Source organism: Sylvia atricapilla, chromosome 26 (genome assembly GCF_009819655.1).
Source record: "Sylvia atricapilla isolate bSylAtr1 chromosome 26, bSylAtr1.pri, whole genome shotgun sequence".
Taxonomy (NCBI): Eukaryota; Metazoa; Chordata; class Aves; order Passeriformes; family Sylviidae; genus Sylvia; species Sylvia atricapilla.
Window position 1 is genome coordinate 3,509,119 of NC_089165.1, and position 27,264 is coordinate 3,536,382.

The window sequence follows — 27,264 nt, forward strand, 5'->3', positions numbered from 1 at the left end:
GACACCCGGGGTGGGCACAGGGATTCCCGGGGGTGGGCAGTGTCATTCTCGGGGGTGGGCAGTGTCACTCCCGGGGGTGGGCAGTGTCACTCCCAGGGGTGGGCAGTGGGTGAGCAGTGTCATACCGAGGGTGGGCAGTGTCACTCTCTGGGGTGGGCAGTGGGTGGGCAGTGTCACTCCCGGGGTTGGGCAGTGGGTGGGCAGTGTCACTCTCTGGGGTGGGCAGTGGGTAGGCAGTGTCACTCCCGGGGGTGGGCAGTGTCACTCCCGGGGTGGGCAGTGTCACTCTCGGGGGGGGCAGTGTCACTCCCGGGGTGGGCAGTGGGTGGGCAGTGTCATACCGAGGGTGGGCAGTGTCACTCTCCGGGGGGGCAGTGTCACTCCCGGGGTGAGCAGTGGGTGGGCAGTGTCATTCCCGGGGTGGGCAGTGTCACTCCCAGGGTGAGTAGTGTCATTCTCGGGGGTGGGCAGTGGGTGGGCAGTGTCACTCCCGAGGTGGGCAGTGTCACTCCCGGGGTGGGCAGTGGGTGGGCAGTGTCACTCCCGGGGGTGGGCAGTGGGTGGGCGGTGTCACTCCCGGGGTGGGCGGTGTCACTCTCGGGGGTGGGCACTGGGACCCCGCTTAGGCCCCGCCCCTCCGGCGCGCGGACTGTCCTTCCCGCCGGCCCCCGCGCGCGCGCGGCCACGCCCCTCTCTGCCCCTCCCAGGGCGCGGCCCCGGAGACCCCGTAGCGAGGGGCGGGTGCGCGCGCAGCGGCGGCGCTGAGGGAGCGCGAGCGCGCGGCGGGGGGGGCCGGGCCGGGCCGGGGGCGGCGGGGGGGGAACCGGGACACAAGAACCGGGACACGGCCGGGAGCGCCCGCCCGCGGCCCCACGACCCGCCGCTGGCACCGCCGCCACCGGAGGGAAGACCCGGGCGCGGCCCCGGAGGAGCCGCCGCCGCCATGAACAGCGTGGGAGGCGCCGATGAGATCGGGTGAGGGGAAGCTTCGGGCGACGCGCTGGGACGGGGGGGAAAGGTTCGGTCACCTTTCTCCCTAACCTCGGGAGAGGTCCCGCCGGGGCTCTCGCAGGCCGCGGGGCTGAGCGGGGACCGGTGCCGGGCCGGGAGGTGCTGAGGGGGGGCCGGTCCCGGGCCGGGGGTGCTGAGGGGGGGCCGGTCCCGCCATGTTGGGGCCGTGAGGGCGCACACCCCCCTCCCGTCACGTGACCGGCGCGCGCGCGGGGCTGCGGCAGGTGCGCGCGCCCAAGGTCACCCGCCCGCGGCGCTTCCCGCGCCCGCCCGCACCGGATCCGCCCGCGTCCCGCCTCGTGTCCCTTCGTGTCCTCCGCTCCTCCCGGGACACGGGGCGGGGGGACAACGCGCCCGACGAGGGAGGGGATTGTCCCGCTCCGCTGGTGCGGCCTCACCTTGAGTCCTGCGTGCAGTTTTAGGCGCCACAATATAAGAAGGATGCCGGGGTGTTACATAGAGAGCGTCCAAAGGAGAGCAGAGGACGTGGTGAAAGGCCTTGAGGGGAAGCCTTAGGAGGAGCGGCTGAGGTTACTTAGTGTGTTCAGCCTGGAGGAGACTGAGGGGAGAGACGCCTCATGGTAGTCTTAAAACTTCCTCGTGAGGGGAAGCAGAGGGGCAGCTCTGCTCTCTGGGTTCGGTGACAGAACCCGAGGGAACGGCTGGAATTGTGTCCGGAGAGGTTTGGGGTGACTACCAGAGAGGTTTTTTTTCTTCAGAGTGTGCTGGGGCACTGCCCACGCTCCCCAGGGAATGGTCCTGGCCCCAAGGCTGCCAGAACTCCAGGAGGGTTTGGACAGCGCTCCCAGGGACACGGTGGGATTGTTTGAGTTCTCTGTAGGGTCAGGAGCTGGACTCGATGGTCCTTGAGGGTCTGTTCTGTGATTCTGTGACCCCGCTGAGGACTTTGACTCCTCAGGGCTGCCCCGAGGGGCTTCAGCTGGTAAGGGGCAAGGTGGTGGGACAAAGGTGGCCCCAGGAGCCTCCCGTCGCCCTCTGTGTCCCCCAGCAGGGCTGCCCTCCGAGCTCCCCTCTGCTGGTCTCTGCTCGGGATGCGTTCCAGGCAGGAAAATCCCGGATTTAAGCGTTCCCGGGGGTTTTGTGGCTTCAAACCAAAGACCTGGCACAGGTCTCGTTCTTCTGACGTGCTTTTAGAATCGTAGCAAGGCTTGGGTTAGAAGGGGCCTTAGAGATCATCCAGCTGCACTCAGTGTTACTCTGCTTGAGAGCTGTACCCCGGTGACATTGAAATTGTCAGGCTGCAGACTTGGGCTGGTAGAAACTCGAAGTAGCAAAAACCAAATTAAAAAAAATCCTTGTCTGGTTTTTCCAGTGCAGGTTTTGGCACAGAATTTGCTCGTTAGGACTGATCATCTTGTTTGAAGCTGGAAACACAAACTGCTTGTCCCATGCTGCTTGCACTGCTTTACTGCATGTTCTTAGTGTGTAAATCCTAAAAATATAAGAGGAGGCAGGATAAGTGATTGGAATATCACGTTGGAATGGTTTAGGTTGGAAGGGAATTTAGAGATGATCCATTTCCAACACACATTGCATGAGGCCTCTTTAAACACGTGGGGTTTGCTCTGAAAGTGTTTTTATTTGCTCCTGGGCCTTAATTGCTGTCTGATGCCTTATGAAAGACCTGCTCAGGTCTGACCTCTCCAGCTGCAGGTGAATGCCAGGCTCCAGGTTATTCCATGGAATATCATCAGTTCTCCTTCTGAGCAGGCTCAGCTGTCCCTGGGTTTGTTCCCAGTCCCAGGCTGTGATCCTTCTGAGCTGTAATCAGATAGGGAAGGATTGAGGGTTGATCAGAGAGGGAAATTTTCTTTATTCTCCTCCCCCAAAAGCGCTCAGAGGGAAAGGTGAAAGTGTAGAACAAACTCAGCTGCTCCGGCCCTGGGAAGGAAACTCTGCTTTAAAGCTCTTGTGAGAGACAAGTCTGGATGGGAAGTTAGGAATGCAGCTGCTTTTCTAGGCAGAGATTTTCAGAGAAAACACCTAAGGAAGCTGTAAGCCTTGCAGGTGTGTTGGCATGGCTGGGGATGGGCTTTGTGAGTGCTATTAGTTGTAATTAATTAGTGCTTGGAGCTGGTTTGGAGGAAGAAAAGTACTGATCTTGATCCTTCTGTCCTGCAGCTGATGGGGGCTGTGCTGAGGTGTTGATCAGGGCTATTAATCAAACCCCAGATTAGTTATGTAGGCAAAGAGTTTGTGCTTTTGTTGAGTTTTGGGGGGTTTAAAATAACCTGTACGTGCTTTTTTACCAATCCTGAGTTGATCTGTTCCAGCAGCAAGTTGCTTTGTAGCAACAGAGAATAAATTAGGAATTAGAATTCTCCCAGGAAGTAGTGAGGTGGAACACTTAGTTCAAACTTCTTACACAGCTGCAACTTCTGAGGAGCTGTTATCCAACTTCCTGCTCCTGAGGTGTTCTCTGTGGGGAATTCTGTGATCCCTGCCAGGATCTCACTGCTCTTGGTGGACAGACTCACCTGCCCAAAAAACGGGCTGGTGGTTTGTGCTGTCACCTGGCTTTGCATTCCCGTGGGGATGGACTGTAGTGTCCTGCACTCTGTAAACTTGGAGCTCTCTGGGGCTTGGGTTTGGGAAGGTGTGGACTAAAAACACTGAAGAGAGTGAGGGGAGAGTGAGCATGGTCTGCAGCTTCCTCCCAAAAGGCAGCAGCAACCTCTGCTCTCTGGGATGAAGGGCAGGAGCTGTGTCTGGGGATGGTTGGGCTGGGTACCAGGAAAGGTTCTTCCCCCGAGGGTGCTGAGCACTGCCCAGGCTCCCCAGGGAATGGTCCCAGCCCCAGAGCTGCAGGAGCACTGGGATAATGCTCTCAGGGGTGCTCAGGGTGGGATTGTTGTTGGTCTGTGCAGGGCCAGGAGTGGGACTCAGCTCATGGAGCTCTTCCAGTTCAGGATGTTCTATGAATTTTGTATATTTCTATGAATTTAATAACTGCCTGCCCTTGAACTGTTAGGACCAAAGGTTTTCTGGGATGGAGTGTGGGTGAGACCTTGGGAAAGGGCTGTTGATGCAGCTGAGCGTGGGGGCAGGAGCACTCACACACCCATCCTGCCTCACAGCTGGCCTGTACCACGCCACATCTGGATTTTTGTAAACTCTGGCCCTGCTCAGTGTCTTCAAACCACGGAGGGATCCCAAGGCAGAGGATTCCTGGCTTTTGGTGTTCCACAGTGTGTGTATAAACCAGGGCTGTGGATTTCCCTACAGCTGCTGGAGCTGGTGTGTTGAGCAGCCCAGCTTTGCTGCTTCAGTCCATGTAGGGTGACTACAAATAATTCATGGTGGAATTGGAAGGTTTCAGTGACCTCCCTCCTCGCAGACAGCTTGGTGTTCTCTCAGAACACAGCTAAGTACTTCTGCAAGGGTGTAAAATAGATTAATCCTGTATACCAAACTATCAAATTTAGCTACAAACACCCCAAAACAAACCATAGGCTCAAATGAGTTTGGTCAAGAAAATATCACTAACCACACATCAAAACTTTGTTGTCAGTACAGCAGTAGATCTGGTTTTGGCTGGTTTTACTTTGCTATTAGGAAATTAGAGTTACTTATTTTCCCTAAAAACGACGGCACAGCGGAGGGGTTTGTGTCCTGTGTGTGGACAGGGAAGAGTGGTCAGGGGACAGTTGTGGACAGGGAAAGGGATCAGGGGACGGTGGTGGACAGGGAAAGGGATCAGGGGACGGTGGTGGACAGGGAAAGGGATCAGGGGACGGTGGTGGACAGGGAAAGGGATCAGGGGACGGTGGTGGACAGGGAAAGGGATCAGGGGACGGTGGTGGACAGGGAAAGGGATCAGGGGACGTTTGTGGACAGGGAAGGGCGGTCAGGGGACGGTTGTGGACAGGGAAGGGTGGTCAGGGGACAGTGGTGGACAGGGAAAGGGATCAGGGGACGGTGGTGGACAGGGAAAGGGATCAGGGGACGGTGGTGGACAGGGAAAGGGATCAGGAGACAGTTGTGGACAGGGAAAGGGATCAGGGGACGTTTGTGGACAGGGAAGGGTGGTCAGGGGACGGTTGTGGACAGGGAAAGGGATCGGGGACAGTGGTGGCAGCCCCCAGAACGGCGGGGCCGCCTGGGCAGAGCCTGCCTGGTCACAGAACACGACCTGTTGCTGTGAGCTGGCTGCTGTTGAGCAAGGCCCTGAGCCCGTGCCAGGGGCCAGTGAGCTGCCAGAGGGAGCTGGGGGCACTTTTCCAATCCTTGAGGGAAACTCCGTCATCCCAAACAGGCCTCTCGGGGAGAGGGCAGGGCAGTGCCGGCCCTGCCCGTGCTGCTCTCCTCGCGGGGAGGGCTGACACGTCCTTTTGCATCAGGATAAGGCAGCAGAGGCAGGCGCTGTGTGCTGTGACACTGAGGGCTGTCTTTGCCTGGCGTGTCACCAGCTCCCTTGTTTGCTGGCTGCTCAAGGAGACGCTTTGATCAGCGCTTAACAGTTGGGTCTGTTTTTGTGAAAGACAAGACTCGTGTCACGTCTCGGCTTGTAACTTAGGAACAGAGTTTGCTTCAATGGAACAAGGCTCGTAGGTGCTGTGTAGTATTGAGTGTTGTTGCTTTGGCTGGTGCAGAAGGGTCGTGACTTGATGTCCTGTCACAGAGAAGTGAATCAAAGTGGAAAGAGACGGGCTGGTTTTGTCAGTGAGCTGCCTTGCCCCACAGGAACTTCCCGTTGTAAGGTTGCACTTCCCTGGTACTCCCAGTGCACCTGCAGCTCTCACTGGGGGTGACTGGGCTCTCCCTGCCATTACCTGCTCCTGAAAAGAGCAGGTGAGAGGATGTTTAATTTTCTTTTGTATTTGGAGAAATTCAACTTTGCTCCCGTAAGTTAGGATGCAGGGAATTCCCACCACCCTCAGCTGTACTCAGGTATAGGTGAAGGTGAGTAGAAGACAGAGATGTTTTTTCCCTTTGAGGTCCGATGGAGAACTAGAGGGCATGCCTCAGAAACAAACTATCCCAGTGCTTGTCTGTGCAGAGCCATTAACAGCAGAGTTTTTCACAGAATCACACAAACTCCTGAGCTAGAAGGGATCCCCAAGGATCATCAAAGCCCTGCACAGACCCCTCAATAATCCCACCCTGTCCCTGAGAGTGTTGTCCCAGTGCTCCTGGAGCTCTGGCAGCTTTGGGGCTGGGACCATTCCCTGGGTGCAGTGCCCAGCACCCTCCGGGGGAAGAACCTTTCCTGGTACCAGCCTGACCCTCCCCAGACACAGCTCCAGCCCTTCCTGGGTCCTACCCCTGCTCCCAGAGAGCAGAGGTTCATGCTGCTCCTCAGGAAGAAGCTGCAGACAACTGTGAGGGGTTTTTTGGGGGTTGACAAGGGCCAAGTGTTGGGGTGGCTCTGACCAACCTTTAATTAATTGAGTAAATGACTGTTGGAAGTTTTGTCACACCCAGGAGTTGATAAAGAGCTGCAGAGCTGGCATGGAGCTCCTCTAGCACCTGCCCAGCTCCTTGGGCGTGCTGGGACACGAAACCCTGCAGATTTGGGTGCTCTTTGCAGAGGGAGAGTCGAATCAGTTTTCAGCAGTTTGGTTTGGGGTTTAGCCATGACTTTCTCACCTGCTCGGCGCTATCTGAAACTGGGCTGTAGGATGGTTTCACAACTGGTGCTGGATTAGGGTTGCTCTGTTATTTAGTACCTGCTGCACAGGTTTGGCTTCTGTCTCAGGGCTGAGCTTGGCAGTTCTACTTTTGCTTTCACCCCTGGAGAAGGTGCTGGCAGGCAAGTGAGTGTTTTGTGGTGAGGGAGGGAGGAGCAGGGATGGAGGAAGGCTTTGGTTTAATCAGCAGCTTGGAGTGCAGTGCCAGCTCTGAGGGCGTGTTGGAGGCCCTGCTACCCCCAAACCTGTGCAGAAGAGCTGAGCTGTGCCTTAAATGAGATGGAGCATCTGCTGCAGCCCCTAAACCTGCCCTGTGCTTTGTTTGCAGGAAGCTGTTCGTGGGTGGCCTGGACTGGAGCACGACACAAGGTGAGCAGCTGCAGGTGTTGGGCCGTGGTGAAAACCCAGCCAGGAGCTTTGAACAGGCATTGCTGTGGTGAGGAGATGGGGCTGACAGCCTCCTCCTCCTCTCCTGGTTAATAAAACTTTCTGTAGAGACAGCCTAGATATATGTTTATATACTTTTTGTTATATTAATACTTTTAGGTTTCTATTGTTTGGTGCTGAAGGTTTTTTCAGGTCAACAGACAACCCTTTTTATAATCACTTTCCTGCTATTTTCCATTTGTATGAGTGGAAATCAACTGTTGTCTGCCATTTGTTTACAGGAAGTAAGATGTGATCATTTTCAAAAGATGAGTTTGAACTTGTTTTCCATGTTTGCTGATCTGTTGTCTCATAATTGCAAACACAGTCTGGTGGTGTTAATATCTGCTTCTGTTTAACATTTGCCTTTTTTTTTTTCTTTAACAGAAACCCTTCGTAACTACTTCTCCCAGTATGGAGAAGTTGTAGACTGTGTAATAATGAAAGACAAAACAACAAATCAATCTCGAGGATTTGGATTTGTCAAATTTAAAGATCCCAACTGTGTGGGAACAGTGCTGGCCAGCAGACCTCATACGTTAGATGGCCGAAATGTAAGTTGCCTTTGTGGTGTTATTTTTTTTCCTGCACTAAATTCAAAGATTTTCTTTAAATTCTGACTCTTTATTTGCAGAGTGTCAGAGTTAACTGGTTGTTGGTTAAAATGATTTATTGTAATGCAGCTTTAACTCCGCGGCTTGTGTTGCTTTGAGCTCTGAGGAGCTTCATGTCAGCTAAGGCTGGGTTCAGCTGCCTCAAATGTAACTTTTAGAGCAAAATTCTGCATGCTGAGGTCTGACCAAACTGGAATTTCTTCCAGATTGATCCAAAGCCATGCACACCTCGGGGGATGCAGCCAGAGCGGACACGGCCGAAGGAAGGATGGGTAAGGAAAGATCTCTGTCTATCCTCCCTGTTGTCTGACTTCTCTTCAATTCCTTTGGGTTATATCCATGTTTTAAAGGCAGAAGTCTGTATGCAGAACTTGAGTGTAAATTTAATTTCTAAAAAATGTCTTTAACTTCGATTTCCATGGGCAGGCCCTGTACAGAGCAGTGCCAGTTTGGGTGTGGTGTTTCCCAAGCTCTTAGTGATGCTTTTAGTGGAGCTCTTCAGATTGGAGAGCAGTGTCTGGAAGGGCCCTGGCAGGGCTGATGCTGTTCCAGCCCATTCCACACCCTGCAGCTTCCCCAGATTTCAGTGTAAAATGAGTCCATGGCCTCAGAACACAGTCCCTGGATTCCTGCTCCTCTGAAGAGCAGGACACACTGAACCTCTGAGCTCAGAACGTGCTTTCTTTACATGCCTGGGAGACTCCAAGGCTGCAGCTCTCCCCTCAGCCTGCCAGAGCCCATTGTTCATGCTTCAGTGTGAAATGATAGACCCAGCCACCCTTATTGTCCTTCTGACTGAATTTTCTCCTCCTTGATTTAGCAGAAAGGATCCAGGAGCGATAACAATAAATCCAATAAAATTTTTGTTGGTGGGATTCCTCATAACTGTGGCGAGACAGAGCTCAGGGAATACTTCAAGAAGTTCGGAGTGGTGAGTCCTGGGGGGGAAGGTGTCTCCCCTCCCTGCTGCCTCCTCTCACATTTCCTCAAGCTGTCAAATTTAGGGGTAATTTGGACAAATTGCTGGAGGGGCACCTGAAGTATTTTGTGAGAGAAACTGTAGTGAACGTTCATCATCTGGAGATGTCCCTTGGCAGAACCTGCTGCTCATGTGGAATTTACTTTGCTGCTTCTGTCTCCTCATGTTTAAGTCTACCTGATGCATTGTTCTGTCCCTTCTTCCAAAAACTCCTGAGGTGGCTTAAGAATGTTTTTCTACTATTATTATTACTGTTTCCACCCCTACCCTCCCTTTCTCTTGATAACTCTCAGCTAGGCAATTAAAAATGTCTGCTGATTATTTTTTGGGAACAGTGAGTCTCTCAATGGGCTGAATTTCGAGATCCTGGTATCTGACTGTGTGTACAGATGGGTTAAATTTGTGTCTCCTGCCATTGTTTTGGGAGCAGTAGCTGCTTTCAGACCATCTGGAATCTCAGTTCTGGTGTCCCTAAGACCTCCATTCTGAGACAAACTGCTCCTCATGCACCTTCCTCAATGCAGTTTGTAACCTTGGACTGAAATGACTGTCTTCTATACTGTTGTTTTATTTAGTTTTATTTAGTTTTAATTCCCATTTATCCCAGCTTTCACTGCCCGTTTAATATGATAAACGACTGAATTAAATAATTCAGCTGTGAATAAGTTTGAGGAAGTTAAAGATTGCCTGAGTTAAATTCAGGACTGTGCTGGTAAAAATGAACTTGATTAGCATTTAGTGTAGTTTTTGATACTTTTTTCAATAACCTTTTCCTGACATTTCTTAGTGGCAGCAAAGGATTTATTGAGAACCAAATTCTCAAATTTATCAAGAATTAAATCGGTGTTTAAAATTCCATTCAGATAATCTATTTAAAACACAAAAAAAGCCACAGCTAACAACTGTTTCTTTAGCTTGAAAGGCTGCAGTAGACTAACAATAAAAAAACAGGGAGCACGTCCCACAGCTGTGGGATGTAGTTTCTAAAGGCTCTTCCTCACAGACTTGGCTTTCCAGCTGTGCCCTGGATGCTGGGGAGATACAGGGTATGTCCTGCAGATGTAGAAGGCAACAGCCACAACTGTAAGTGCCCTTAAAAAGTAAGTAGTAGCACTTTGCTCATAGTATAGAACTCAGAAAATCTTCCTGCAGTTGTAAGGAGTCCCCTTTGGAGCAGTGGAGTCTCACAGATGTTTTTGTGGCCACCAGAGTAAAGAGCCCAAGGCAGGCAGGGATTTTTTTAGCCCTAGTTTTGCTGGGTCATTAAGGCCAGGGTGATGAAGATCCAAATGGACCAGGGGAGGGACAAATCTGGCACTGATTGTCCCTTGGCATAATCCCCACGTGGATCCCCAGCTGGGAGCATCCAGTGGGATGCGCTCAAGTGAGTGCAGCAACTCAAACCCAAACGTTTTCTAGCTGTAAGTGAAGATAAAATTGTGTATTTTAAACTCATTTTTACTCATGAGTAAAAATATCCTGAGATTGTCTTCAAGATGCAATTCTACAAAATCACACTCATTTTGTGACCACTTTCTGCATCTGAGAGATTTTAGAGCAGTTCCCTTCAGCTGTTTTAATGTTGACATCAACATTACACCTCAGGTTTTGTTTAAATTGGAGCTCACTGCTGAGAATAATCCTGAAGCCCTTGAACAGCTTGCAATTTCCATTTTTTCTTTTTTTTTAGGTTAAAATCACACTGATACTGCTCATCCAGAACTTAGAGGGGTTTTGTAAAGCTGTTTATGCATTGCTTTAACTGGTGCTCTGGGCCTCTCTGGTGCTCCAGTAATTCAACCAGAGGAACCCTGCACGTTCCTAAAGGTGCCTGCAGCTCAAGCTGCTTCTCATGGCTAAAATGAAAACGGTTAAAAATCATCTTTTAAAAAGCTACACCGTTGAGTTGTTGGAAAACAAACCTTTGGGGTGTGTAATAGGCCATAGAGTGGGTACAAACAGCGTAAAAGCTCAATGTCAAATTAAAACGTTAAGTGTGATGAGACAATAGAGATGAACTCAGGCTTTCCAAACTGCCAGGAAGAGCAGTATTGCTGGTTTTGTGCTGTTGCTGGGCTGATGGCTGCAGCTGGGTTGTGCTTTGTGGGTAGAGAGCAGGAACCAGCCGGTGGTGACTGTTCCAGCCCTCCCCTGCTAGCACTGGGAGTAGAATTTCCCTTCTCTCTTCCAGGTCACTGAAGTTGTAATGATCTATGACGCAGAGAAACAGAGGCCCCGAGGTAAAGGCTGATCTAGTTTGTCCTTGAAATTTCTTCATACTCTGCTATAGTCAGATGGCAAACTATTTCACACCATCAGAAAAGGTAGATTTTTTTTTTTTTTTCCCCTACGTTGCCTCAGGAAAAAGAATAATTCACTGGGCAAACATCACTTCAAGTCTAGACTCCTCATCTCCAGCTTCACTTGGGTCTGTGCATTTCAACTCAGATGTTTCATGCTCATTGATGGGTTGTTTTTTTTTTTTTATAGTTGAATGAAATTTGATTCTCAAGCCACTCCTGTGGCTTCAGGTACTTTTGAGGGGAGGAAAAATAAGTAGATTTTCCTCCTGTTCCTCATGAAAGGTATGTTGGGTCTGTAAGTGCATGTGGGGTGCTCCAGCCAGAGCACAAGACAGGACAGGATCCATCCCATCACCTGCTTTTTGTTTTGGTTAAATGGCTTCACCTCAAATTAACAAAAAACTCAAACAACACAAAATAATCCTGAAAAAAAAAAATATATATATGGATATTTTTAATTGGGATATACGATCCCTATCTACCAGATTGCTTTTTAAGAGGGGAGGGGGAAAAAGACCCCCAAAAACCTGAAAGATTCACTAGATATTAAATCAAGCTGGGAACCTTTGGTCAAAATATGAAGCAAGTTTCATGTCACCCATGTCCCTTTGCATCCACCATCTGTTTGCCAAGGAAGAGGCAATATTTTGGCACGTGAAGCTTAGCTGTGCTCCCACCCTGTAGCATGTTGGACATGCTAGAGAATAGTTTGCCATCTGAACTTTTTCATTTCTCTTCTGCCTCATTATTAAGAAATATATCCTTCACTTCATATTTATTAAGCTGTTAAGTCTTAGTTTTATTTTTAATTTAGACATACATCCTTAGTGACATATTTAAGTGTTTCATAGTAAAGTATGGTAATGTTAAGTAAGTTCTTTTTTTTTGTTTCTTTTCTCTCTGTGAATTGTTTTGACTGTGATTAACGATATCTCTTTAGATTTCTTCTCTCTAGGTGATAATTTATCACAGAGGTACAGGCCAGTTCCGCAGTCAGAGGAGGGACGGGCTTTGTCTTTTATTGGAGTGTAAACGAAGTTTCAATATATTTGTTTTTTTGTTTTCTTGCTTTAGCTATCCTTATCTTCTTCCAACAGATACCTTTGATTTAAGCAGCACATAAATTCATCTGTTTCAGTGCTCTAGAGCAGTTGGTTTTGGGTAGAGGAGACAAAGGCACTGGCATCCAAATGTGATTTGGGGCTGAAGTTCTGAAATATTTCAGTAATTTCTGTATCATCTCTGTCTTTGCAATATTTAATCCCAGCCTTGCAGCCTCTGTGCAAAAGGTACTCAAACATCATGCCTGGTCTGAATTAATCCTGTCTCAATTAATGGCTTCTCTGCTTCAAGCTCTACTAAAAACAAAAGAGGCAAAGGAGGGCTTGGGTGCCAGGTGAGGGAAGGGTCTTGTCTCCACCCACAGAAGACTTCCTCCCCTAATTCATCAGCACTTCTTGAATCCTGTTTCTCTGCCTTTCATTTCTGTGCTGCTCCAGGCTTTTTTTAGTGTGCTGACTAACAGTCATCTCCCAAAATGGCCTTGGCAGTCCCTGGGGGGTGCTAGGAGAAATTCCTCGAGTTTGTGTTGGGTACTCCTGGTTGTGCATCCCAGAACACATTTTCTCTTGCCTTCTCTCTGTGCTCTGTGTTCTCTTGCTGCTCTGTCCCCTTATCCTTTTAATGACTGTTGATAAGATTCCAGAGGCCAATTCAGTGCCATCTCCCCTTCTGAATTTTTCCTTTTCCCTTTACCACCCTTCCTTTGGAAGTGCACATTGGTTTGCTGGTAGGAGGAGGGAAAATGATCCCTGTTCCTAATCCCTGTAGCATCCATTTACCTCCAGCTCCTCAGGAGGCACCAAATTCTCAGGTGATGTCCTTGAGGAGCTGACTGGGGTCAGGTATCCATGTGATCTTTGCTTCCTCCCAGTCCTGCCAGCTCTGCCTCATCCAGACTCTTCCCAGAGCCCCAGTCACAGCAGCCATGTCACACTTCTGAGGGAACAAAGTGCCTTTGGTGCAGTCTCAGCTTCCCCTGGTTCCTGTTCTTGGCCAAGCCAACAGCTGGGAAGGGATTTCCAGGTTCTTGCTGTGTCTGTTCTCCTCCTCCCTTGGCTGCAGACCAGCCCTGTCACTCTGGTCTGCTCCTCTTGGATTCCTGCTGGATGCAGTTCAGTTCTCCAGCCTTTAATGGAGTCCTGTCCTTCCAAAACTGAAGCTGCAGGTGGTGGATTTTATCACTTCTGCTCAAAACTTCACCTTGGAGTTTTGCTGTGTTACTCTGATTTCTTCACTCTTCCTGATCTTGTGCTGTCTGACCCTTTTAAATCCCCTTTTAAAAATTTATTTACTGCTTTCCTCGATGACCTCTTGCTCTCCCTGTTCCACCCCTCCAACCCCACCCCACAATCTGTTCCCCTCCTTTAGCTTTGGATTCAAATTTAACAACAACCTTCACCTCCAGATGGAGTCCATTGTTTTCTTCCCCATCTCTTTTTTAGACAAAGGCTGGAAAATACTGAACGTGATTTAAATACAAACACTTTTTTCCTTTGGCTCCAACACTCGGATTTCTGGTTAACTCAGACAAATATATTGTGATGAAATGCTGCTCTCAGCTTCGAGGCTGCTTTCATCACAGCTCCACAAAACTTCGTTTATACTGCCAGTCTCTTGTGTGTGGGAAATGCCAAGTTTTTTCCTTTTTATTTTCAGTTTATTTTAGTGATGTCTTTTGCTCTTGTTGCTGACAGCAGAATTTGACCTGCTGGAATCTATTTTGGCCTGTATCTTTGTGTATTTTTATATATATATATATATATAAACTTTCTCTACACTAGGCCTCTTTGGGCTTACCCAACGCAGTTGGATAAGCGTGGAGAGACATTCCTGTGCTAGATCCTGTATTCTGTAACGCTTTAGAGCAAGATTTGGCTGCTGTCAGCACTAGCTGCAAAGCAAAACGCAAACCAAGGGGGAAATCTTGGGTTTCAGAAAAGCAGAACCGCATCCATGTTCCATAAACGCTTCCCACGCCGCACCTCGGGTTTCTTTTCTAATTTTTACTGCTCTCCCCCCTTTTCCCCCTCTCTGTAGCTAATCCAAAGAATGGCACAATTCCTGTACTGCATGTGTCCCTCCCTGCCCTGGGTTGTCCCCACCAGCAGCCAGTGGGTGATGGCATGAAGCAGCCGCCGTGTCCTGGGGGATTAACCACTATTTTGCCACTCTCTCGGCTGTTGTCAGCAGCTACAACCTACGTGCAGAGGTTCTCAGGGTGACCTCCGAAAGGGGAGCTTTGCCTCCTTTCCCAGAGTTTTCTCCAAGCATCAAAAGCTGCTGGATCCAGCTGAGCTGCCAGCAGCTGGGTGGAAGGGAATGAGCCACCTGTTGGGGGCAAAAAAGGACTGGGAAATCGTGTGGATTTTCAAAAGGAATCCCACAGGAAATACAAGAAAAGAAACAGATTCAAGACGTGGCAGCAACACCACGTTCTGTGTGAGCAACACCTCACAGGGGGCTGTTGTGTTGGGAAGGAGTAACACCTGTTCCCTGCTTTTTCTCCAAGGTGTGGAAAACTTGAGAACCTCTGATGTAGGTTGTTAGTTTCTGAAGCTTCTCATTCATCCATGGAGTGGTAAAATTTCTCATGCTTTAACAGCTACATTTCAAAACTAACTTTCTTATTTTCCACGGAAAATATTCCCTAACTGGAAGCTGGGCTAAGGGATTTGGGAGGAAGTTGCTTTGCAGCTTTGGGGAACAGGGATATCTGATAGGTTTTCCTTGGGAAACTAGGCTGAATCAAAGGGAGGAGCAGTAAAATTGCTTGACTTCAATCTGCTGTCCCACAAGTATTTTGATTTTAGCAGTTTTTTTCCATTTCCTGGTAGGTGGATGAGGAATAAAATCAAATTAAAAGCCGGTTAACGAGCTCAGTTCGAAGCTGCATGCGCGCAATCGAGACGAGGCCCTAGAGCCTCTTCACAGGAAGTATCCATTGCAATTTCCTCAGAGTTTTTTGCCAATTGAACACAAGTGTCGTTATCTGAAACCCCTGCTTGAACCCTTGGTCTGCCCCTAATACTGTTCATCATCCTGTTTTGTGTCACAACACCCTGCTACCTTGATTCACTCTTCGTCGTTGGCTAGGTTTTGGATTTATTACTTTCGAGGACGAACAATCAGTGGACCAGGCTGTCAACATGCATTTTCACGACATCATGGGCAAAAAAGTGTGTAGTTGTAGTTTTATTTTACCTTAAGAAAGAACCAAGTCTTGGGCAACGAGTGATTTCACTGGGGAATCCCAACTTAATTGTTGCTGGGAGGGCGCAGCAGTCCAAATTCAAGGCTTTATCCATGGAGGTGGGGAAAGTCTGAGTTTGCTGGAGAAGGGCAGTTAGGATGGGGGCAGCGTGGGGAAGGGAGGGCTTGGAAGCCTGAGGATTCAGGCTGTGGGCTCTGCTTGGGGTGAGGCCTTGTGTGTACAGACCTGGGGGCTGCTCTTGGCTGAGCAGATGAACTGGGATCATCGTCACTGGGATGAACTGGTGCTCACTGCCCTCTGCTTTGAGCTCTGCTGTGGTGCAAGGAGAGAAATCGGTGATTTCCAGCTGTTGGAAAAGCAGAATCCCAGTGAAATCTGAGTTGTTCAAGGCTTGGTTTAAGATACCACTCCTTCAGATGTGCACTCGTTACTCAAATCTCGAGGTGGTGTCAGACAATCTGCTTTATATAATCTTAAACTTTAAAAAGAAAAAGGGAGGAAAAAAAAAACATCCTGAAGGATTGGTTTTTTAAAAAATTGGGTCACTTACTGTGAAACTTTGATACCAACCCACGTACTCTATATAGTATTTAACCACAATGCAGTTAAGTGACCTCTGGTTGTTTCATCTTCATACTGTGTTGTCAGCAAATGGGGCTTGGATAGGGAGGAATTTTTTAGGCTCCTTTGATGTTACTCAGCAAGGGACATGCTTTTACCTGTGGAGAAAAAAAAAAGAGAAAAAACAAACCTAAAAAGCAAAATAAATTGTTGCAGGACACCCAAGTTTTATATATAGAGAAAAGAGTAATTTAAAGAAAAAATGAACCACAGGAAATTTTGGTAAATTTTAAGTCCTTGCATAGCTTTAAGGTATATCCAGATTATAAACTAAATGTTAAAACTGCCGAACTTTGAGTGAGGGAGTTCAGGGAAGCACAGAAGATTCTCACATTCCTTAAATTATTACATTGTTTGAGTTTTTAATTGTCTTTAAAGTCTTTTATGTGCTGTTGCTTCGTAAGCCTTTCCTTAGCTGGCAGGGGACACACTCAGCACATCAGCGGAGTTCTGGTTCATTTTGCAGTGCAATAATGCCTTTAATGGCTGTGAATTTGTTTTGGGATGGAGGGCTGGCTTTTTTCCTGACAATGGGAACAAAGGAATGTGCCTGTGGGATCCAGAACATCAGTTCTTGGTTCCAGGTGTGAGCAGGTGCAGTAAATCACACAAAGGTGTGGAAGGATCACCTGTATCCATCCCCCCAGTATTCCCTGATCTGCCTTTGGAATTGCCTTCAGCAAGTTCCTCAAGTGGGAGCTGATCCCACAGAGCAGCACATCCAGATGGGAACAAAGGGTAAAACATCCATGAGGTGCTGGGAGAGGATGGAGAGCCCAGGGTGAGCCTGCAGATGTCACCTCATTGCTGCTGGCTTTGGGCACAGCGCTGGGACTCCGAGTTCTCAGTGTTCCCCAAACAAACCCAATTCCAAACTGAAATAATCAATTTTTGCCCTTTTACCCCCCCCCTCTTTTAATGACAAAAAAAACCAGGATTCAGGGATTTTAGCTCAGACTAATAGAGCTGCCTCAGTTCTTGGGGTGACCTGGGCTCTAGGCAGGTGTGAAATTGGAACCTCCCTATTGCACAGGGAATTTTCAGTCCTCACTTTGGCAGTTCCCCGCTTCCAAGTGTGCACTGAAAAATTAATGGGATTCTTCCACGAGGATTAATGAGCTCCGGATCCTCTGCTCTCTCCTTCAGTGCCTAATCATGCCTGCTTTAAAAATGGTATTTCTGTCTTTTTGGTAATTAAAAAGGTATTGCTGAAATGAATCCATATGTTGTTGAAAGAGGGGGGGAAAAATTAAAATTGCAAGAAGGCTTCTGCTTTTGTAAGCAATAACCGAATTCCCTCAAGGCAAATGTGTTAAGACTCATTAATTTGAGTCCTTTGAAAAATTCCCTTGGTTCCTCTCTGGAAGGGCCTTGAGCTGACAGAGATTTGGTTACTGTCATGTCTCATGTCCTTGGGGCATTGGCAAGGGGGGTGTGGGGGGCTTTGTCCTTGCCTTGTGCCTGTTTCCTGTTTGTTCTCCGACATGAATGGCTTTTAAGACATGGCAGGAAGAATTCTGAATACTTTATTTTCCATACTACTCAAGCCCATTGATGATTGAGAATTATTTTCTTTGTACTCTGGCAGCCATTAAAATTAATCATGAAATGAAAAAAAAAAAAAAGCCTCGAATTCAGCGAGTGCTGAGAGGGTTTCATTAAATCAGAACTGGATTTTTCTTTTTTTTTTTTTTTTTTTCTGAGAGGTTTATGTTGAATGTGCAGCTTATTTTAAGTAGGTCAAACGCACTTATTCCATGGCTGGGAACACTAGGACATTTTATCTTGGAATGAAATAAGTTAAGCACTGTGGTTACTAATTTTTAAAACAGGAGGGGTTTTGTCACTGACTTAACACAGTATGAAGATTTGCTTCTTATTGACTCAACTGTCCATTTTTATTACTTGCATGTTTGTTTACTTTTTTGTTAGATGTAATGTAAGATTCTCTTATCACATCCATTCCCTCTGACATTGTTTGAGTTAACTGAGATTCTTTAAGCGTTAGCCTGGGGAAGGTAAGTCTTTATCTTCCATTAGACATTTAAATAAAATCTTAAGTTTAAAAAAAAAAAAAAAAAGACAACAATACAAAAAAAAAACCAAACCAAAAAAAATGTGTGTTTCTCAGGTATGAGCAGAGCTGAAATTACAGTTAGTTGGGGTGGGTTAAACTGTCACTTCCAAACGGACCCCAAACATGTTTGGTTAAAGCATTAGTACCCTTTTTCAGAGCAGTCTCTTCACTCAAAATTCTGGTTTTTTAACTGAAAACATCATCTTCATATCTCCTGCCTTGAACATGAAATCAGTCTGCCATTAATGTCCAAGATTCTGCTGCTTTCAGTGCAGAGCTGCTGTAAGAGGGTACTGCTGTTTTAAGATTCAAGCCAACGAGAACCGAAAGCGATTCGTAGGATGCTTTTCTCGGAATCCCTCGACAGTAGGACTCCTAATGCCTTACCTTCACCTACCACTGTACCTGAGAAACATTTGTAAATTACTGGCCTTAAGTTTTAATAATTAAGTACTTAGACATAAGTCATATAAGATGCTAAGTGTAGTCTTAAGTGTCAACTGCGGGTGTGTGTGAGGGGCCGGGGGGCGCGGGGCCGCCCCTGCCCTGCTGAGCCCTGCCTCTGTTTGTTTAGGTGGAGGTGAAACGTGCCGAGCCTCGGGATAGCAAGAGCCAAACTCCGGGGCCACCAGGGGCCAGCCAGTGGGGGAGCAGGATCATGCCAAGTGCTGCCAACGGCTGGGCAGGGCAGCCCCCTCCGACCTGGCAGCAGGGATACGGCCCCCAAGGTACTGCCCGGCCTCTGCACTCTGGGCTTCTGGTTTCGGTGGTGTTCCCACCTTCATCTCCTTCATAGCAGGAGGAAATTTCCACCTCTCGGTCATTCCTGAGGTTTCTCTGCTGCTTTTCCCGAAAATCTGTTTTGTTGGCAGAAGGCAGTGCCAGGTGTGGCACATACCCCAGGTGTGTCCCACCTGTTCCCTTTGGAGCTGCCTCTCCCCACATGGAATCCCCGTGGGTTGGGGGAACTCACAGGACAGACTGGGAAGGCTCCAGTTGTGACTCCAGCTGTGGAGTGAGTTCTGACAACCCCCCAGTGACAAATTTGGTTGAAATACGTTTTTTTCAAGGATGAGGCAGTTTCAAAGGAAGTTATCAGGAAAATCTGAAAGGGATGAGGGGGAAATGGATGGCCTTGCCTTTGGATTTTATTGCTTAATGTGGCTTGGGAAAGCAGCAGGCAGCTGTGGTGCAGGGAGCACTCAGCACACACCAGGAGCCCTGCAGGGCTCAGGAGCAGCCTGGGTTTGATGGCTGCAACCCCCCTGAGATTCCAGAGGTAGGATGAACACACTGAGCTCATCCAAAGACAATTTGGATAACTTCTGGAGAAATGCAGAGGGATAATTGAGTTGCTGTGACTTGCTTGCTCTGAGAGATGAGAAGTGTTCACCTGGGGGGCTGCAGGGAGCGTGGCTGCTCCATCCCTGCTCCCATGGATGAAGTGCAGCACAGGGATTGCTCCTTTCCCCACGGTGCTGATTAACTTGAAAGCTGCAGCTGAGGGTTGACATCGTGCACAGATGTGCTAATCTGCAAACTGAGAAACTCCCATTATTTTCCATGCAGTGATTAGGGGGGAAAATGATATCTGATCTCCTGGAAAGATTAATGTCAGACACAGACAGGAGATTTATCCTTCAATCTCAGCACTGCACAAGGGATGGGAAAAGCTTTTTTTTTATGCTTCAAAAACTGCAAAAATAACTGGGATAAACCTGGTAGTAAATTAAGAATCCCTTGGATGTGTAGTCTGCTGGGGTTCTCCAGGGTTTTGTTCTCTGAAGTGCTGTAGTTTCTTGCACTTAGTATGTGGCAGCTCTCAAATGCTCCATCTGATTTGGGTTTGGGAGCTGCTGTCTTTCCTGAGTGTCATTTGCTGAATGATTCAGAGTCTTTCCAGAATTGCACATTCAGAAATAGTCCCACAATGTTGCTTGGGCCATAAAAATAGCTCTGTAAGGGACACGGGGAGGATACCCAGTCTATCCCAGAGCCAAATCCTTCCTCTTGCATCATCCCTGCTCCAGAGTGTGCAGCTTCACTGATGTCTAAGGCTCTCTTTTTTTGTTCTGTTTGTAGGGATGTGGGTGCCAGCTGGACAGGCAATTGGTAAGTACATTATATGGGACCAATTCTGAAAGGAAAAAATCCTTCTGAGCACGGGCACAGCTGCTTTGAGCATTCACAGTGATTTGTGGATTTCTGTAGGATTTAACCTACATTTAAAAGCTTGATTGAATTTGTCCTGGAGGAACGAAGGGGAAGACAGTGGATTCATAGCAGCTCAGTAATGGGAGCTGACACACATCCTGCTGTTGCAGCCACATTAATTTGTTATCAAGGGATTACATGCTAAACTGCAATTATTTACAGTGGGGATACTTGGAGGACAAATATTTCCCAAAGTGAGGATTCATAGAAGGCTGAATCTGCTTTTAAAAATCCACCCAACAGCCTTTACCCCACCTAGAGGAAGCTGACTCCAGCAGCACTTCCTTGGTGTTCATCTGCTTCACTTTTTGGGTTTCTCTCCCTTTTGCAGGTGGATATGGACCCCCTCCTCCGGGCAGAGGAGCTCCTCCCCCACCACCACCCTTTACCTCATACATAGTCTCCACACCTCCCGGGGGATTCCCACCTCCACAAGGATTTCCACAGGGCTATGGCACCCCTCCACCATTTAGTAAGTGACCTCCAGGAGCTGGAGCACATCCAGCTCTAAACTCATCATTTGCTGGACTTGGATTTCCCCCCCTGTGTTTCACCTGTCCTTAATTATTACTCCCAGATTATATATTCTGAGTTATAATGAGCTATAGCATTATATATTTTTTTGATTATTTTATTCTTGGATGTTCTGTTCTCTAGTTTAAATCTGTGTTGCTAAATAAATGTAGATACACTGTGTACTTTTGTTGGGATATCTGAGAGAAAACTTAGAGCTTAGTGCTGGTGACCTGGGCCAAACACAGGCAGGGTTTTTTGGAGGAGCTTAAGGAATTAAGGTCATAACTGGGGCTGGAAATACCAGTAGGATTTTAGCACCTACCTCTCAGGCCACCTTTTCAAAAGCCTGTTGCAAACCTGGTTTAAAGAAGAAGGTGGAAAATAGCACCCAGTTATGTCGAGATACTTTTTCCTCTTAAAATCTTGGATAATACAGCTTCCTTCTCATTTCCCATGTCTGGTTTGGTCCCCAGTTGTGCTTTATCCCTTTCTCTGTGCTGGCTGCTGCAGCCTCTGCCTTTGGGGGGACATTTCTCCCACCTGTACAAGGTGAGTTGCTGAGATCTTTGAGCCCTGGGGGTGAGCAGCCTGTCAAGGTGAATCTCTGTGCAGCCACTGGTCCCAAACACCTGAGGGTTTAATAGCCTTAGAAATGTTGGGTTTAAATTGTGTTCTCTCTAAAGCCAAGCAGGACGCTGGTGTTCACCTGTTCTGTCCTTGCAGGTTTTGGTTATGGTGCTCCACCTCCTCCACCTGACCAGTTTGCCCCTCCTGGAGTCCCTCCTCCACCTGCCACTCCAGGGGCAGCACCACTCGCTTTTCCTCCACCACCACCACCATCTCAGGCAACTCAGGACATGAGCAAACCCCCGACTGCTCAGCCAGAATTCCCTTATAGTCAGTTTGGTGAGTAACTGCTGGAATTTATCCCCTTTCCCTTCAGTCCTGGGGACACAGTGTTGGACACAGTTTGCTGCAGGCATTTCTCAGGGATGGGAATGCTCCCACCAGCTCAAGCCATCCTTAAATCATGCAGTATTCTAGCCAGAGGGAATTTTCTTAGCTCTAAAGTGTTGCTTTTGTGCTGTAAAATAACCCACAGGGATTTGTGCACTGCCAGGATGAATTCCTGCTTTCCACTCTCCCCAAACCTGTCGCTAAAACTTTCTATTCAAAGAGCTTCACAGAGCTTGTAGAGAACATTTTGTGTCTCCAGACCTTGGAGAACAGACTTGAAGAGTAAAAGCAGCACGGAGAGACAGGCAGTGCATGTGTAAGGATCCAAACCTGTGCCTTTTCCCATCCCTTCCCCGTTTCTCCCAAGGTGCAGTTCTCTGCAAAGCTTTGTTGTGCTCTGTAGATAACTTCGAGGTGGAAGGCACTGAGCTAACAAGTTTTAAACCAGGCAGGCAGTGCTACAAAAAAAAAAACAAACCCTTTTCAAAATTGCTTGACAAGTGCCTGTGCTCCAGAGTAAAATTTCTGCTGCTGCTCCCTGAGGGAGCTCAGAGGGAATTCTCATTCTCATCTTGCCCTTCTCAGCCCTGTTTTTCAGCAGTGCTCTCCAAATACCTCCACAGGCATCTCTCCAAAGAGCTCTATACTAATGTTGTTTTTAAGGGCTTGTAATTGGTCAGTTTTTACTTCTGAAGGGAATTTTTCATGCAGCAGCCCCGTGGATTCAGGCTGTTCTCTGCTGGAACATGTTAGTGCTGCCTCAAGTTCCTGCTATGAGATGAAAACCTCGCAGAATTTATTTAAATAGATAATATTTAAAGTTTTAGCAATGTAAAGCAGCCTCTGAAGGAAGATGAGCCTTTCAGATGTGTTAGTGAAGCAGCATGTTCTCGTGTTGATGAGGTAGATTTTTGTTTTTCATTTGTTTCTTTCAAAGACAGTTGATTTCAAGGATAGTTTTACCCTCGTGACTCGAGGAAGTTTTTCTTGTTCTGCCAGAATTTGGCTCTTTGCAGACTCTTCTTGGAGTGGGCAGGACCCTTCTAAATAAAGCACAAATCCCTGCACAGCCAGTTACAGTCAGGGAAGAGCCAGAGTTGGTGAGTTGTTGAAAGTTCAGGAAGGATCTGATGGAAAAGAATTTGATGGAGAAGGACTCTTCATGTAGAGCTGTAGTGAATGGCTTTGATCTGGAAAAGAATAGGTTTAGACTGGATATTAGGAAAAACTTCAGTGTGAGGGTGGTGAGACCCTGGCACAGGTTTCCCAGAGAAGCTGTGGCTGCCCCATCCCTAGAAGTGTCCCTGATTTGCATCTATTTACATAAATATGTAAAGCTTGTGGGCTTTAAAAAGCTGCAGAGTTCCCTAATGAGTGTAAGGCACTGTAAGGTTTGTGCTGGGCAGTGCTCTAAATCCTTCAGTGTGTGCACCCGGGATGAGTGTCAGCACTAACGCTCACCCTGCAAAATCAAATTAATTAATTACATTAATTTAAAATAATTAAAAACTCATTACCTCCGTGCAGGGCGCTCTTGAGGCTTGTCCTTGCAGTCCCCTCAGTTCTCCCCAGGATGGGATTGTCTGCTCCAGACCCTTCAGGCCACACCCCAAAGCTTTGTCTGCACTCCCAAGGTCAGGCTGAGCAGGGAGGAGGAGCCAGGGAGAATTCCCTGGAAAATTCCTTGCTGGAGCTGTTGGAGAGGGTGAGAGGCAGGGATGGGGCTCAGATGTTGGGGTTTTTGAGCCAGGGCAGTGCAGCTCTTTGAGCTGGGTGAAACCCCAAAGTGGCTGTTCCTGGCCAGGCTTTATCCTGGTGATTGATCCAGACACTCAATCCCCACAATTGGCACAGCCCAGGGGAGCAGAGGGGCTGGAGCAGACCCAGGGGTGGCAGCAGGCAAAGCAGAGTCCTGAGTGGCTGTGCAGGTGAGTGCTGTGGCTTTCCTTCACCACAAACAACCCTGTGCTGAGCTGTGGTTTGCACCACTGAGTTCAGGGAGAGCAACTCCAGGGTTGTGTTTTTCCTCTCCCAGCCTCGCCCCTTGGCAAACAATCCCCTTGTAGTTTTGGGCGTCTGCTTATCTGTGTCTGAACAAATGCCAGGAGGAGCATTTGGAGCTCCCAGAGCTTGAGCTCGCTGTGTTTTAGTGCTCATTAGTGCCAGCAAGTCCTGAGGGACAGGCAGAGCTTGAAATTGAACTGCTGAAAGACGTGCTAAGAGACTTTGTTTGGGATTAAGAGAGTTAAACCTGCTCTAAGCCAGCACAGAGAGAGGCAGCACTGCAGAAATGCTCTTGGTAATTAGGAGCCTTAATAGCATCTTTCAGAGCAGGGGCTGGCACTGATGCCAGGATTAAGAGTCATATTTAATTATGAGAATTTGAATTAAATTTCTCAATTCCTCAGTCGTCTTAATTTACATCTAGTTGTAAATTTTGTGTTGGTAGCAGGAATTCCAGCCACTCTTTTCTCTTGGAAAGAAGGCCCCTGTTTTTCTCACCTGTCCCTAAATTCTGCTCACTCCAGAGTGGTCTGTGGTGCAGGTCCCAGTATTTATCTGTGTTTTGAAAGGGAGTTTTGGGATTATCTCTTCAGTGCAGGAAGATTTTTGAGTGTGCAGGTGATGGAGCTGAGTGTGCAAAGCCAAAATCTGATAACTCCACCCTCAGTCTAGGAGGTTTCACGGAAAACTTCCTGGCTCCATCTCTGATCTGTGCTGGATCTGACAGCTTTTAGCCAATAAAAAACCCAACCCAAAATCAAACTGCTCCCGAGCACCCCAGAGCTGTGAGCAGATGGCTGAACTGCCAGCCTGGCTGGGATCACCCCAACCACAGCTCCCCTTCCTGCACACTGTTCCCTTCTGCTGTTTGCCCATTCCCTCTGTGAGGAAGGAAAATCCCTGCAGGACCCCGGAGCTGCTGCTGCTTCTCCCAGGCATCATCCTGGGAGGGAACACTGCCAGCTGTGACATTCACACCCATGACTGCTCCCGTGAGCTCACCCTGTGCCTTTCCCTTCTTCCCCAGGGTATGGACAAGACTTGAGTGGGTTTGGACAAGGTTTCTCTGATCCCAGCCAGCAGCCCCCTCCCTACGGAGGCCCCTCGGTGCAGCCATCCAGCGGCCCCCCGGCCGGAGGCAGCGGCTTCGGCCGGGGACAGAACCACAACGTGCAAGGATTCCATCCCTACCGGCGCTAGCCTGGGCTGGCAATCAGGGAGTGCTGCCCACAGGGATCTCTGGGCCCAGCTGAACCCCGGGATCCCAGACTTCTGAACTTGTGACAATCACATTACTTGATGGAAAAAAAAAAAAAAAAGAAAAAAAAACAACCTAACAATTTTTTTCGTGGGGGGGGACGGGGTGGGGGCAGATGGCTTCTGAAGGCAGAGCTGTGGGTGTTTGGACTGCAGTTTTTAAAGATTTTCCTTTCTCTAACCCATCAGCACAAATAAAGAAAATGTCACTGGTTCAAAATTACAGGGTTTTAAAAATGTCTTCAGCTTTAATTCAAAAACTTCAGGTTTCTTTTTTTTGAAATTATTTTTCCTGAGCCTTTGTTTTACCGTATATTGTAAACTTTTATGTTTAAAAGAAAAAAAAATATATACATTTACAGATTGTGAAATTTTTAAGAGAAATTTTCTACTATGTATGCTGGCTTATTTTTTAATTTAAAACAGGGTTTCCGTGAGCGCTGGCGGAGGCGAGGAGGGGAAGAGCTGCAGCCCCTCCCTCTCTCCCTCCCCACGGCAGCGCTGGGACGGAGGGTTCCGAAACTCTGGGAGTTGACAGAAACCTGCTGAAGTGTATTTTGCTGTTTGTTCTGAGGGGGCAGAGCTTGGGCCAGGGCAGGAGCTGCGGACGCACAGAGGCTTTTCCCTCGCGGGGCTCCGGAGGCCTCGGCCACACGTGGATTTCCCTCAGGCAAAAAAAAGGTGTTGGTGCGTTTGGCACTGAGCAGTGCTGAGCCCTGGTTTGAATAAAGACAAGAACCTTTGGATTAGAAACACCAGCCTGTCTCCATTTTTCTGGTTTTTTGGTTTTTGGGTTGTTGTTTTTTTCTTTTTTTGCTTCTGTGAGTGTGGGTTTTCTGAAGAAGTTCCTTGGGGGCAGCTGCGTCTGTGTGGTGTCACCAGTTGTGCCCTGTGCCTTCCCCACTGGGTGGCAGTGCCAAGAAGCCACTCCTGGATGGGCTTTGACCTAGGGAAGGATCCTCCAAGCTGGATCAGCCCGTGGGAAGAGCTTTGATCCAGCCTGATGTGGTGAAGGGCTTGGCTTGGGTCCAACTAGGTGAAATTCCAGGGTCCTCCAGGCTGGATTGGATCATGCTGGCAAAGGGCTCCCACCTGAATTAGATCCATCCCAGGGAATGACTGATCCAACATCACATGGTGAAGGGCTTTGCTCTGGCCCGGGTCTGATTTGTTGTGAAGGGCTCTGATCTGGATCAGATCTGACCTGGCAAAGGGTTCCTAAAACCCGTGGCATGGCCCTGTGTTGGGTCACACATGATGGTGCCAGTGACACAAATGCTGCTCTTTGCCCCTCACCTCAAGGCACAGCAGAAAATGAGGTAATTTATGGATTTATCAGCATTTGCAGTGGGGATCAGTGTCAGTAGCTTTGCCTTGTGTCTTCTGGACTGTCAGCCCAGGGTTTGGCTCTGAGCTGTGGGGCTGAGCTGGGGGAGATCCTTCTCCAGAGGTGGAAATGTCCCTTGGCTCAAGGGCAGCGCCAAATCCTGCCCACGGCTCCTTCTCCCGGGGCTGTCTGTGCTCATTAGCCCTGTCAGGTGTAATTAAATCACTGTTAATTAATGAGGGGGGATTGGGGATGTGTTGGGATGTGTTTGTGCTGTGGAGGTCGCTGGGTCGCTCCTGGCAGGACTTGGGTCAGTTCAGAGGGGATTTTGTATTTTGTGTGTGGATCTGGTGCCTCTCACTGTGAATCCTCATTGCTCTGCTCCTCACTGCGTTACATCCCTGAGCTCAAAATTCCTGCTGGAACAGGAGCTGCTCCTGCGATGTTTGTGCAGGTGTCACTTCTGAGACCACCTCGACTCTCTAAGGAGCGTGAAACACCGTGGAAATGGCACAGCACCACCCTGGAGCTTCGGGGACACCCACAACGGAGGACACCCAACATCTTTACCCTCTTTTGGGATCAAAGCGTTTGGATTTGGATCCCGTCTGCGCAGAACCAGCTCTTCAGGCCCGTGTGGGCCGCTAGATCTGGAACCTGCCGGGATCAAGCTGTGCCCAAAGAGCCGCTTCTGCTCTGCCACTTCCACCCGCAGCCCGAGCCCTGAGCTGCTGCCTCCCGCGGGAAGATGAAGGTCCACGGCTGGAAGACGAAGGTGGCTTCCAAAAACTACGCGGGATGCTCAGAGCTGGCCCGGAGTGACCTCGAGGTTCAGCTTGTGGCGCTGCCGTCCAGGTGACTGTGACCTGTCACTGCTGCGTTCCACCTTGGGCCGGCGGGAAGGAGCGGTTTCGTTGGAACTTCAGATTTCCCTGGATCGCCAGGGGCAGGTTCAGGAGGGAAGAGGAGGATCGGTCCCTCACAGGTGTCCCCGCGGTGTCCCCGCGGTGTCCCCGCGCTGCGGGCGCGGCCCC

General features: G+C 48.7%; 2 protein-coding genes and 1 long non-coding RNA gene across 6 annotated transcripts in view; 1 reads left to right on the top strand and 2 right to left on the bottom strand.

Annotated features, from left to right (window-relative positions):
- The window catches only part of THOP1 (thimet oligopeptidase 1), a 319,814-nt gene that overhangs the window by 232,499 nt on the left and 60,051 nt on the right, over positions 1-27,264 (bottom strand). The window lies entirely within an intron of this gene.
- DAZAP1 (DAZ associated protein 1) lies at positions 743-25,656 on the top strand. 4 transcript variants are annotated; one of them, XM_066336514.1, is made up of 12 exons: positions 744-975; positions 6,991-7,031; positions 7,476-7,642; positions 7,909-7,974; positions 8,526-8,633; positions 10,873-10,921; positions 15,140-15,222; positions 18,530-18,683; positions 20,038-20,067; positions 20,501-20,641; positions 21,409-21,591; positions 24,674-25,656. In XM_066336514.1, the coding sequence occupies exons 1-12, from the start codon at positions 944-946 to the stop codon at positions 24,844-24,846; spliced, it is 1,227 nt and encodes a 408-aa protein (XP_066192611.1). In that variant the 5' UTR covers positions 744-943; the 3' UTR covers positions 24,847-25,656. The 4 variants fall into 4 exon arrangements, with proteins under 4 accessions (XP_066192612.1, XP_066192611.1, XP_066192610.1 ...); XM_066336513.1 differs by having other exon boundaries at positions 745-975; positions 8,523-8,633; XM_066336515.1 differs by lacking the exons at positions 15,140-15,222; positions 18,530-18,683 and having other exon boundaries at positions 743-975; positions 8,523-8,633.
- On the bottom strand, positions 22,578-27,203 carry LOC136372051 (uncharacterized). Its single transcript, XR_010745439.1, has 3 exons — positions 26,801-27,203; positions 23,160-23,335; positions 22,578-22,832 (listed from the first exon to the last, which is right to left on the bottom strand). It is a non-coding gene; the product is annotated as an uncharacterized lncRNA (long non-coding RNA).

What these genes read in the sequence shown, in the direction of transcription:
- DAZAP1 (XM_066336513.1), top strand. Translation starts at nt 944, where the DNA reads ATGAACAGCGTGGGAGGCGCCGATGAGATCGG. An exon ending in GCAGGGATACGGCCCCCAAG is followed by an intron (nt 18,684 to 20,037) that starts GTACTGCCCGGC and finishes TTCTGTTTGTAG; the next exon opens with GGATGTGGGTGCCAGCTGGA. An exon ending in TGGCACCCCTCCACCATTTA is followed by an intron (nt 20,642 to 21,408) that starts GTAAGTGACCTC and finishes CTGTCCTTGCAG; the next exon opens with GTTTTGGTTATGGTGCTCCA.